This window comes from Sinocyclocheilus grahami, unplaced genomic scaffold, assembly GCF_001515645.1.
Source record: "Sinocyclocheilus grahami isolate Dianchi unplaced genomic scaffold, SAMN03320097.WGS_v1.1 scaffold78.1, whole genome shotgun sequence".
NCBI lineage: Eukaryota > Metazoa > Chordata > Actinopteri > Cypriniformes > Cyprinidae > Sinocyclocheilus > Sinocyclocheilus grahami.
In genome coordinates, this window is record NW_015505257.1 from 1,717,400 (window position 1) to 1,729,864 (window position 12,465).

Below are 12,465 nucleotides of genomic sequence, written 5' to 3' on the forward strand. Positions count from 1 at the left end.
TTTTAAATAAAACTAATAGAAATACAACATGGCTGTTACTGTTATTAAATATGAATATTAAGAATAAGCTTTATTACTAACCTCTGAGGTTTTTTGTAAAATAATCTCCAAAAGCATAGAAAAATGGCCAACAACATCAAATTCACATTCATAGATAAGCAAGTCTTAAGAAGGAGCGCGTTGAGTTTTAGACTCTTGTCGGGTTGATTTCTGAGCTGCTGTTGGCTGCACGAGATCTGACACGAGACCGCTTCTTCAGTCGACCTGCCAAACATTGCCACCTAGTGGACGATAAATGAATTGCAAATCATTGATGTGCAAAGTCACTGAAGAAACCGTAATAAAATATTAATAGAATTACATTCACCTTTCTTGTATTGCATTGTACTTATAAATCCTCTCCGCCTCCTCTTTCTTCTCCTCTAACCAGCGGTCGAGGAGCTGCTCGTTCTGGAGGTTTGCGGCAGTCAGCTCCTCTCTGAGTGAGCAGTGCTCCAGTCCCAGTGCTGTCAGTTCCTTAGATTGACACTCAAGCTGATACTCGTATTCCTCCAGATTGGCCTTCAGACAGAAAGCCCCCTGGACCAATACAACCGCTTCGGTCCTGTAGCGGGCAACTCAATGGCAGGAAGACATAGAGGCCTATTAGGACTGCTTGTCTTGATGATTTTGTCATCTTTTTCAAGATGTAACTGGCTGTTCGACCTACTGTGAGTGACAGTACTGTAACTCTGCCTCCTTCAGGCATATATTGCTGGTCAGATCTGAGATTTTCTGCCTGAGCTAGAAAAAACAGAAGAGGAAGGATATTCCATCGTTAGTAGTAGTGATAGACTATGGAAACTGATACATTGTTTCAGGGTACTTTGATGAATAATGTTCAAAAGAACAGAATTTATTTGAAAATAGAAGTATTTTGTCACCTTATAAATGTCTTTACTGTCAGTTTTGATCAATTTAATGCATCCTTGTTGAATAAAAGTATTATTTTTAAACCTTTTTTTTTCCAAACATTGAATTTTGTCCGAAAATATTAGGCAAACCAACTATTTTCAACATTGATAATACTAAGAAAATAAATTTTTACAGAGCAGCAAATCATTAGAATGAATTCTGAAAGATCATGTGACACCGAAGACTGGAGTAAAATATATTCAAATATAAAACAGTCATTTTCACTGTAATATTTCACAGTATTACTGTACTTGAATGAACAGTATGATGAATGCAGACTTGATAAGCATTAGAGACTTCTTTCAAAAACATTAAAAAAGCTTAAGTAAAAACTAATTTCATATCAATTAAGCATAACCGAAACCTTAATTAAACGTACAAATGACAAAGTTATGCACAAAATCCCAAGATCTGGTGGGAAATAAAATATTAGTTATTGCAATAAGGCAGTTTATTACTGATGTTTATTGTTCTGAATATTACTCTCACCTGTTGATTAAGAAATTCCAGCTCATTGACTCTCAAAGAAAGGGTGCCGCCTTCATCTGGGCATCTAGAGCTTCCATTTTCTTTGGAACTGTGTAAAATATGACAGCAAGCAAAACACAATAAATTGAAATGTATGGTAAGTGCATATACCAGGTTATATGCATAATCTATTCTAATCCATTCCATGAAGTCAAGAAATCAAATCAGTACTAGAATAGATGTCAGGGACTGTTTGTCTTACCTGCATGTGTCCATGTCTTGCCAGAGTTTCATGTGAAAGGCCAGCATCTCCTCTAGCCTGGACACTGTCAGAGCATCCAGCCATTACTGAAGCAATACTGATAGCTTGTGTCTGTACATTTGTAATGAAACTCACCTTTGTCAAAAAGGCCAGAGAAAGGATCTCTCTGCCTACAGTCTCTGAGAAACAGCACTCCCCGCATGTGACTCTTCCAGCACTCCATGGTCTGTGGTGGAGCTCAGTTAGACAGTTCACCTATTTTACACTCTCTTATCCAATGTATTATTACAGCGTTTTCACATTAAATATTACGGGCGGTCCCAGATAACTCATTTCTATTGCTCCGTTGCAGGTTTTCTCCAGACGTGGCGCGAATGGCTTTAATTACTAGTCAAACATAACCCATGTTTTTGTTTTGTTTTCCACCAATGCAGTCTAGTCAACAGGGTTCGCGTTCTATTAATTTGTTCCGCTGCGGCTTCCGTAGTTCGCTACACACTGAGAGCGCTTTGTGTACTAGACTACTGAGTATCTCGTCAAGTTTAGCCTACAGAGAATGAATGTAAGTCGCCTTAAAATGACCTATTAAACATGGATTTACTTCAATAAAATGACAGACATTTATATTACCACACAAACATTTAAACATTGAAATAAAAAAAGTCAAACATTCACACATTCTACATCAGTGTTTCTCAACCCTGGTCCTGGGGGCCCCCCAGCACTGAACATTTTGTGTGTCTCCCTAATCGAACACACCTGATTCAACTCATTAGCTCATTAAAAGAAACTCCAGGACCTGAAATGGGTGTCAGATAAGGGAGACATACAAAATGTGCAGTGTTGGGGGGCGCTCAGGACCAGGGTTGAGAAACCCTGTTCTACATGAACACCAGCTACTATCATATGGACTCATAGTGTCTTTTAGGTTCATCAGAAGACAACTGTTAAAGTAAAGACTTTCTGCTTGTTTTGTTTATTTATATCATAGGAAATGTGGAGCCAAAGATCTGCATATTTCTGGAAAATATAATACATAGCATGCATATATATGCACACCGCATGTATCTGTGCATATGTACCGTTTTTCATGATTATTTCACTTCGTATTCATTACACTATCACTATATCTTGTGTTTAGATTTTGACCCGAAGATGAACTGCCAAATATATCCAATTCAGACGTTTTTAAAAAATAATTACGAATAATTGCTGTTGAATTTGAAATTGTTTGGGTTTATGTGACCATGTACTCCTGGCGCTTGTTAAGGCGAACCTGACAGAGAGACAATGCACCGACGCCTACATAGATGGAAGCAGCAATGAAGCAGTTGATGCCAACTTGGTTGTAGAGTCCGTAAATGGTCTGCGGTGGATTCTTGCTGTTGAAGAAAAGAAAATTAACCAGTAAACATTTGCACGTAGAAATGTCATATCCGCCCATTCTCATTCAATGCATGTAGTCTATTCAAAACATGAGCCCTCATTATACTTCAATTAATAAAAAAATATTCACTATCATTCAAAAGTTGGGTTTGGTAAAATGGTTTAAATGTTTTTGAAATAAGTTTCTTAGGCTCACAAAGGCTGCATTTATAGCAAAAATATGGTAAAACAGTAATATTTTGAAATATTACAATTGTACTGTTTTCTATTTGAATATATTTAAAATGTAATGTATTTCTGTGATAGCAAAGCTGAATTTTCAGCATCATTACTGCAGTCTTCAGTGTCACATGATCATTCAGAAATCATTCTAATATGCTGATTTGCTGCTCAAGAAACATATTATTATTATCAATGTTGAAAACAGTTGTGCTGTTACACATTTTTGTGGAAACCATGACATTTTAGCATGATGTTTGATCCAAAGAAAGTCCAAAAGAACAGCATTTACTTCAAACTATTTTTGTAAACATTATAAATGCCTTTACAGTCACTTTTGATTAATTGAGTGTGTCCTTACTGAGAAAAGAGAGAGAGAAAAGACTTACTGACCCCAAAAAGGTAAATTCTCTTAAAATATTTGATCAGATTAACTCACTCATCGCGGATGTCTTCCTCAGTAAATGGAACATCTTCGATCAGCACAGCAGATTTTGCACTGAAGAAAATTCCCAACATTGACTGAAAAAAAATAATAATATCGTTGTTAATATTAAGACATTAGGTGGAATTAAATATGGATGGGAACCCAATACATATCTATGAACACACACACACAAAGAAAAGAAAAGTACTTAAAAATGGTCATGTCAAAGCGGTAAAGAATAGCTATGAGGCCTTTAACGTTACATCCCATTACCGTTACCCCGACACCTGCTGTTTTATTCCTCATTTCAAGTTCCTGGTATATCCTGCTGATAAATAGGTGACTGAACAGATCTATTTATTCACATTTATTATAAATGCATGCATTTTCTATCAGTGAAGATCAAAATACAGCAATATTTACTATTACTATATCGGTAAAATATTCCTGTCGTTTGGGGTGAATGCCATTAGCTACAGCTAGCAAGCAATGTCACGAAGACTATAATCCTTACCAGCATAATGACACCCCAGATGCTTAACACGATTCCACATGCGGCTAACTTGGGCCCACAGAATAAAAGCGACGGCATTTTATCCGCTTCTTCCTCTCAAAACTGGGGAAATGATTCTACGTCCAGTCGGGATGACAATGTATATCGGCAGCACTCGGGTTTGTTCGACTAGCTCCGTAAGCCCATTCGACAGCGCTCGGCTATTTTCGCAGGTCGATGTTGCGCAGATCGTGTGCTATCATTTGATTGGCTATGCACTGACCAATCACACGCCTCATTTTCGAAGCGCATTGTACTCTGGGAATTTTTAGTTCGAACTATTATGTTCCGTTCGTGCTGATTATAGAGACTTTTTAATTAGATAAATAATAAAGATAAAGATATTTTCATACGAAAGGTCACTGAATGACTGCAACAGTCATTTTAAACCGGTTTGAGCGATTTAACTATTCAGCGCAGCTGACAGAGACTCGACTGGGTTGTTTTTGTATTCGAGTCAGGTCTGTTTATTTCAGCTCATCACTCCAGCATGACTTCAGCTTCCACGAAGGTAAACAACATTTGCATTTTGTTTTTGCATCATAAATAATCTTAAGTAATTGGTAAATAAAAAGCACATATACATGTCAATCAGGTGGGCGAGATCTTCTCGGCTGCAGGGGCTGCATTCTCCAAACTGGGTGAACTGACCATGCAGCTGCATCCAGTGGCGGACTCTTCTCCTGCAGGGTGAGCCCGCGAGACGTGCTTTATGACCTCCTTTCTGCTCAGACTGCATCTCCTGCAGTATTTCACATGTACTGTTGTTGTTGAAGTGCTGTGGATATTTTATAACGGACTCTTCCTCTTGGCACACTGCTTCTGTCAGAGCCAAATGGACGGATACGGAGATCGAGATGCTGCGTTCTGCGGTTCGCCGCTTCGGTGAAGATTTGAACAGCATCAGCTCAGTCATAAAGGAGCGAACGGTGTAAGTGTTTATGAAGCTGTAGGTGTGATAGTTATTACAGCTGTATAATTGTCCGCTTTTTCTTTTCTTTTCAAAATTTAAATATTAAAATGCTCTAATATTAGATGTAATATAGTCTAATTTTGTGGAATATAAATGCTGTTTTATATGTATTTTTTGTGACAGGATCAGTTTAAAAATTGGTATTTTATATTTTCATTCATTGTAACAATAGCTTATATACCCAAAAAATCTTGTCAGCATATTTAGAATAAGAATCATAAGATGACATTAAAAGACCTGTATTTAAGAATCACAGTGCGAGAAATAATTCATTGTCATTTTAAATCTTTACCAATCCTTGCTGCCACTGTCCTTCAAACCACTAGGTTTGAACCATTTGTCAGCAAGAAGCTTTTAATAATTTAATATATAATACAATTTCATATACGTTATATTAAGTACAGTTTAGAATAAGTATGTTTCATTTTTACATAAATATATATGTTACGCTGAATGGCGATGGAACATTATTTCACACATATTTTGATTTCTTATTTTCACAAAAGTTACTTAGAATCTTGAAGTAGACACTTTATTTGCATTTAATATGCTTTCTATGTATATAAAATCACTTTTGACTTATTGTGTAGCGACCCATACTCAGAATTAGTGCTCTGCATTTAACCCATCCAAAGTGCACACACACAGCAGTGAACACACACCCAGAGCAGTGGGCAGCCATTTATACTGCAGCGCCCCGGGGAGCAGTTGGGGGTTCAGTGCCTTGCTCAAGGGCACCTCAGCTGTGGTATTGACGGTGGGAGAGAGCGCTGTACATTCACTCCCCCAACCTACAATCCCTGCTGGTACGAGACTCGAACCCACAACCTTTGCATTACAAGTCCGACTCTCTAACCATTAGGCCACGACTTTTGTAAATTTGTAATTTGATGCAGACACCAAAATAGTCCTTTGCAGACGTTGTGTCTTTGACCCATATATAAAATCAATAAAAATGATATTAGAAGTCATTTATACATTCTGTAAAAGTTGGGGCTTCTTTCCCCAGGTATGGGGCCAACTTACCACAGTGGTGGTGTAAGTTGGCCTCTTTGAATAATTTTACATTTTGTGCTTTAATAACTATATTAGCAAATGTTTCTGTTTATTTTCTATAATAACACATGGGCTGACGCACCATCACATGCTAAACTATCTAAATATGTTACAAATTAAAAGCAAATGCACATTGTTATTAAGGAGTGCATCTTCTCCTGTCTAACCCTAATGCACCACGTGAACACACACCCAGAGCAGTGGGCAGCCATTTATGCTGCGGCGCCCGGGAAGCAGTTGGGGGTTCGTGCCTTGCTCAAGGGCACCTCAGTTGTGGTATTGACGGTGGGAGAGAGCGCTGTACATTCACTCCCCCCACCTACAATCCCTGCCGGTACGAGACTCGAACCCATTACAAGTCCGACTCTCTAACCATTAGGCCACGACTTTTGTAAATTTGTAATTTGATGCAGACACCAAAATAGTCCTTTGCAGACGTTGTGTCTTTGACCCATATATAAAATCAATAAAAATGATATCAGAAGTCATTTATACATTCTGTAAAAGTTGGGGCTTCTTTCCCCAGGTATGGGGCCAACTTACCACAGTGGTGGTGTAAGTTGGCCTCTTTGAATAATTTTACATTTTGTGCTTTAATAACTATATTAGCAAATGTTTCTGTTTATTTTCTATAATAACACATGGGCTGACGCACCATCACATGCTAAACTATCTAAATATGTTACAAATTAAAAGCAAATGCACATTGTTATTAAGGAGTGCATCTTCTCCTGTCTAACCCTAATGCACCACACATCTCTCTGTCTCTCTTTTTCCTCATCATCTTGTAGCGCCCAGATTAAGACCACCGTGAAAAGGAAGCTGTATGAGGACAGCAGGGTTCCTCTCACTGCAGAGTCGCCTAAAAAAACGATGAAGAAAACCACAGTGACGCTACAGCCCCCTCCTGCATCAGTCGCCCCCACAGTTATCACTTTGCCGACCTCACAGGTTGGCATGACAACTGGATTGCAGAGTTCTTTGTCTTTACAACCAGCAATAAAGAACCCTAAACCAGCAGGTGACTCAGTTTTAATGGAAAAAGGATAAAAATTTTTACAAAATAGCAATTAGTAATATTAGTATACAAGTGGTGTGGTTATGTCTGTCAGCACACTTACAGTTTGGCTGTCTATTATTAGATGTGACTCTGAGTGCTCTGAATGACTCTGATGTGAACAGTGATTTGGTGGATATTGAAGGGCTTGGAGAGGGTTCCACTAAAACACCAAACTTTGACCAAGGTGAGTCACATTTTAAATTAAATGAGACATAATTGACCCAAAATTGAGAATTCTGTCATCATTTACCCTCGTGTCATTCAAAACCCTTTTATGGTTCATTTGTATTTATTATGAAGCTACAAAACAGGGTTTCTGCGGGTCTTAAAAAGTATCAATTCACCCTTCCACAAATTTAGGCCTTAAAAGTTGTTTTTGCGCAGAAAGTCTTAAATTCAGAAAGTAATGGCATTAAATTGTGCATGCGCTGCAAAAATGTAATATCTTCTTCTGTATTTTTGTCTTGTTTTCCAATATGAATTTATGCTGAAAACAAGAAAAACATGTTATTGGGATCCGAAAACATGTTTTCCCTTTAAATTAAGTTGTTTTGTCTTGAGCCCATTGGCAAGTATTTGTTATTGTTTTAATCATAAGCTCAATTCACTTTGACCAATTTCACAGAAAACAAGACTTCTTATCTTATTTGATATTGCTTTTCAGTGTATGTTGATTTAAGAATCATTATATATTTGCTCTGGAAAAAAAGACAAACATACTGAGGAATTACATGACTTTTTTGCAGTGTGATCAGAAGGTACAGTAGAAGGTATTTCCATATTGTATTTCAACTATATACAGTGGGTACGGAAAGTATTCAGACCCCCTTAAATTTTTCACTCTTTGTTATATTGCAGCCATTTGCTAAAATCATTCAAGTTAATTTTTTTCCCTCATTAATGTACACACAGCACCCCATATTGACAGAAAAACACAGAATTGTTGACATTTTTGCAGATTTATTAAAAAAGAAAAACTGAAATATCACATGGTCCTAAGTATTCAGACCCTTTGCTGTGACACTCATATATTTAACTCAGGTCCTGTCCATTTCTTCTGATCATCCTTGAGATCGTTCTACACCTTCATTGGAGTCCAGCTGTGTTTGATTATACTGATTGGACTTGATTAGCAAAGCCACACACCTGTCTATATAAGACCTTAAAGCTCACAGTGCATGTCAGAGCAAATGAGAATCATAAGGTCAAAGGAACTGCCTGAAGAGCTCAGAAACAGAATTGTGGCAAGGCACAGATCTGGCCAAGGTTACAAAAAAATTTCTGCTGCACTTAAGGTTCCTAAGAGCACAGTGGCCTCCATAATCCTTAAATGGAAGACGTGTGGGACGACCAGAACCCTTCCTAGAGCCGGCCGTCCGGCCAAACTGAGCTATCGGGGGAGAAGAGCCTTGGTGAGAGAGGTAAAGAAGAACCCAAAGATCACTGTGGCTGAGCTCCAGAGATGCAGTCGGGAGATGGGAGAAAGTTGTAGAAAGTCAACCATCACTGCAGCCCTCCACCAGTCGGGGCTTTATGGCAGAGTGGCCCGACGGAAGCCTCTCCTCAGTGCAAGACACATGAAAGCCCACATGGAGTTTGCTAAAAAACACCTGAATAAGATTCTCTGGTCTGATGAGAACTTTTTGGCCTTAATTCTAAGCGGTATGTGTGGAGAAAACCAGGCACTGCTCATCACCTGTCCAATACAGTCCCAACAGTGAAGCATGGTGGTGGCAGCATCATGCTGGGGGGGTGGTTTTCAGCTGCAGGGACAGGACGACTGGTTGCAATCAAGGGAAAGATGAATGCGGCCAAGTACAGGGATATCCTAAACGAAAACCTTCTCCAGAGTGCTCAGGACCTCAGACTGGGCCAAAGGTTTACCTTCCAACAAGACAATGACCCTAAGCACACAGCTAAAATAACGAAGGAGTGGCTTCACAACAACTCTGTGACTGTTCTTGAATGGCCCAGCCAGAGCCCTGACTTAAACCAAATTGAGCATCTCTGGAGAGACCTAAAAATGGCTGTCCACCAACGTTTAATCTGTTATATTTTCAAAGAGTTGCTGATACATACTCATTGTCTGCTCCTAGACATTTATGTTTAGAGAACATATTGACATATTGTGTTCCCTTCAATTTATTCCTTGAATTTTCTTCAATTGGTCTTTAAAATGTCTTACATTTTTCTTCATAGAACTTGCAGAAACCCTGGAAAACTTTCAATCTATTCTTTGAAACTGCATGTAAAAGAGTGACTGTATTATTTAAAAATTGTCCTGTATTTTTAGTGTATTATTCAGAATTGTTCCACAGACAGTGATATCACAAATGACATGACATAATTTTCATTTTGGGTAGATTAATCCATATAGAAAATGTGTTGAAGTGGGTCCAATTTTCTTGTCCTTTTTTCTCGCAGAGAGCTTGAATCTGGACTCCAGTCTTATAATGAACTCCAGTGATCTGCCTCTGCTGTCCCGCTAATCTTCACTTGTCAGTCAAAGTGATATTCAGGTGCGGGGTGGGGGGATCAAGGGCAGCACATGTAAAGATTCTGCAGTTTGATCATTGCCGTACCCCGTTATACCTTTTCCACTGTGGGTTCAAACAGCACCAGATAAACCTATACAATATTGCCAAGCATTTTCTACCCACGTCAGTGAAGATGAAGTATTACTCCATGAAAAATAACTGCGTCCTTGGCTCTTAAAATGCAGCAAAAATAAATAATGGAATAATGTTTTTAGTGGTTCATGATGTGTGATCTGATTTGCCCACAGCTGAAAAGGGGTTTGCAGGACAGTGGTGCAGGGGTCAAACTACCTGTAAAAATACTTATTTTTTTAATTATTAGGCCCTTTTGGCTGAAGTAAAGCTTTGTGAAGTGAGATGCTGCTTGTAATGAAAATGTGGCAGGACAATATCAAATTTTTTTTTACCATTTTCTTTCACTGCCACTGTATGTTAAGTGCAGCTTCTATTGTATGTATATATATATATATATATATAACTTTTTACCATTGCAGAATAATTAAACTCACTTCAAGGTCACTTCAACAGCAAACATGAGACATGCCTGCTTACATTTTTTATGAACAAAATGTCTCGTCATACAATTTCTTGGCTCAGCATAAAAAGACAGCATACAGATCAATAAAATTAGTTTTTAATTATGATCTTTTTCATAAGAATATATGGTATATGAATTTTTTTCTCTGATAATTTGACATTCATCTTGAGCAACTGAGAGGGAATAAATGTACTTTTGCTACCAATGTCAAAACGATATCCATCTTTCCCTTAATTTTTCTGGAACTTGAACAACTGATAGGCAAAACCTATCGGCTTTGGCATTTCTTTACAATGTTTCTCGTGTGCTCACAATCCATTTAGTTTCTTCACAACACCACTCAGTCATTTAAGGAGAACAGGACAAATCCTGATTCTATCTCTGACACACAGATACAACAGATCCTGTCATAGTAAGTGTATGGCAAATCTGAAAAATAAATGACATGGTACTTATTCTAGATCAGTGGTTCCCAACCCTGGTCCTGGAGGCACCCCAACACTGCACAATTTGCATGTCTCCTTTCTCTGACACACCAATTTCAGGTCTTGAAGTCTCTACTAATGAGCTGATGGTCTGAATCAGGTGTTTGATTAAGGAAACATGCAAAACGTGCAGTGTTGGGGTGCCTCAAGGACCAGGGTTGGGAACCACTGTTTTAGATTATACAAACGATTCAGAACAAACAGCTGTCAAGTCTTCCGTTCAGGTTCTTGATAAATACCTGGTATCCCAATGAACTTAACTGATTATCCAGATGAACGTGACATACTAATTCCAGCAACTTTAATGCATATTGCACATTTGTAATCACTTTTAAAAACCCATAAACATTGGTATCAAACTTTGAAAATTCAAAGGACCCCAATAACTGGAAATTGCAAATGACAGTGCAAGTAACTTTGGAATTAAAACTTCAAGACCTGTAAGGCATTATCATTGAATTTAAAACGAAATGAGTAAAAATAAAAGGCAATCGAAGAATGAGCTGTATTCCTCCTGATACATGAATATGAATATGGAACGGAACGGAATATGGAAGGAACGGCTTCAAATGACTGTTGTGCAACTTTAGAGACCGACAAGCTGCCGGTGGCGATTCAATAAAGACTTTGGGAATCAAGAATTGTGATATATTTTTACATTGACACTGAAGTACATACTGCAACCAGAGCCTTTACACATTCATTAATAATGTAACATGCGCCACAATCTAACAATTTGCATAATGCTGTGATGTATCAGGATTAATTTGCTTTAGAAGGGCTTCCAGTTCAATCAACTGCAGCATGTCACTTTTTGGATAATACATTTTCAATGAGCTTAATAAAATCCATCCAGCTCAAACGCCACAATCCAGAACTGCTGCTTTTACACAAAAAGCAGATCAACTTAAAAGAGCTGGAAATATTTCCCAGGTGAAAGGATTCAAACAATTCAAACATACAAAACAAGACCCATTACAATTAAAAGTAAATATGATCCCACTCATGTAACAGCAACATTGACATCTAACACTGTGCAAATAGTACAAGAGGAAGAGTATGATATCCGCTGAAACTGATTGTAGAAACGGTTTATTTTGCTTTGTAATGCAACAGCTCATCCCTTGCTAGTATCTTAACTCCTCAATTTCTGTACATAATTCACAATATAAAAGTCTTGTGTAGGGTTTCATTAGGAGGGAAAAACAGTTTGACTAATGATTTTCACACTGCGGCGGTACGGAAAAGCATCTCGCCTCAGACGGGATACATTCTAAGGCTCTAGGTCAGTTATTGATATGGACTTTTCACTGAAAGTGCTTTGCGTATACTCCAACATTGGATTGTAGATGCGAGGTGAGACATCTAGTCTTTACAGTACTTGTTTAAAAGGAATAGTTCACCCAAAAATAAATATTTTACTCAATCTCAGGCCATCCAAGATGTAGATGAGTTTGTTTCTTCATCAGAACAGATTTGGAGAAATTTACATCACTTGTTCACCAATGGATCCTCTGCAGTGAATGGGTGCCGTCAGAATGGGAGTA

At 38.1% G+C, this 12,465-nt stretch overlaps 3 protein-coding genes across 4 annotated transcripts; 1 reads left to right on the forward strand and 2 right to left on the reverse strand.

The window, feature by feature from the left end:
• Positions 1 to 4: 4 nt before the first annotated feature.
• Positions 5 to 10,198, reverse strand: LOC107586164 (autophagy-related protein 16-1-like). Of its 2 annotated transcripts, XM_016273433.1 has the most exons (7): positions 10,187 to 10,198; positions 1,820 to 2,156; positions 1,685 to 1,748; positions 1,444 to 1,531; positions 710 to 783; positions 368 to 619; positions 5 to 281 (listed from the first exon to the last, which is right to left on the reverse strand). In XM_016273433.1, the coding sequence occupies exons 2-7, from the start codon at positions 1,905 to 1,907 to the stop codon at positions 188 to 190; spliced, it is 660 nt and encodes a 219-aa protein (XP_016128919.1). In that variant the 5' UTR covers positions 1,908 to 2,156; positions 10,187 to 10,198; the 3' UTR covers positions 5 to 187. The 2 variants fall into 2 exon arrangements, with proteins under 2 accessions (XP_016128919.1, XP_016128918.1); XM_016273432.1 differs by lacking the exon at positions 10,187 to 10,198 and having other exon boundaries at positions 1,820 to 2,277.
• On the reverse strand, positions 2,599 to 4,419 carry LOC107586166 (ribonuclease kappa-B-like). Its single transcript, XM_016273436.1, has 3 exons — positions 4,231 to 4,419; positions 3,729 to 3,811; positions 2,599 to 3,066 (listed from the first exon to the last, which is right to left on the reverse strand). The coding sequence occupies exons 1-3, from the start codon at positions 4,306 to 4,308 to the stop codon at positions 2,922 to 2,924; spliced, it is 306 nt and encodes a 101-aa protein (XP_016128922.1). The 5' UTR covers positions 4,309 to 4,419; the 3' UTR covers positions 2,599 to 2,921.
• Positions 4,522 to 10,919, forward strand: LOC107586165 (chromatin complexes subunit BAP18-like). The gene is made up of 6 exons (XM_016273434.1): positions 4,522 to 4,780; positions 4,865 to 4,959; positions 5,099 to 5,200; positions 7,090 to 7,319; positions 7,441 to 7,542; positions 9,783 to 10,919. Exons 1-6 carry the CDS (start codon positions 4,760 to 4,762, stop codon positions 9,845 to 9,847), a joined length of 615 nt encoding a protein of 204 aa, XP_016128920.1. The 5' UTR covers positions 4,522 to 4,759; the 3' UTR covers positions 9,848 to 10,919.
• Positions 10,920 to 12,465: the final 1,546 nt, after the last annotated feature.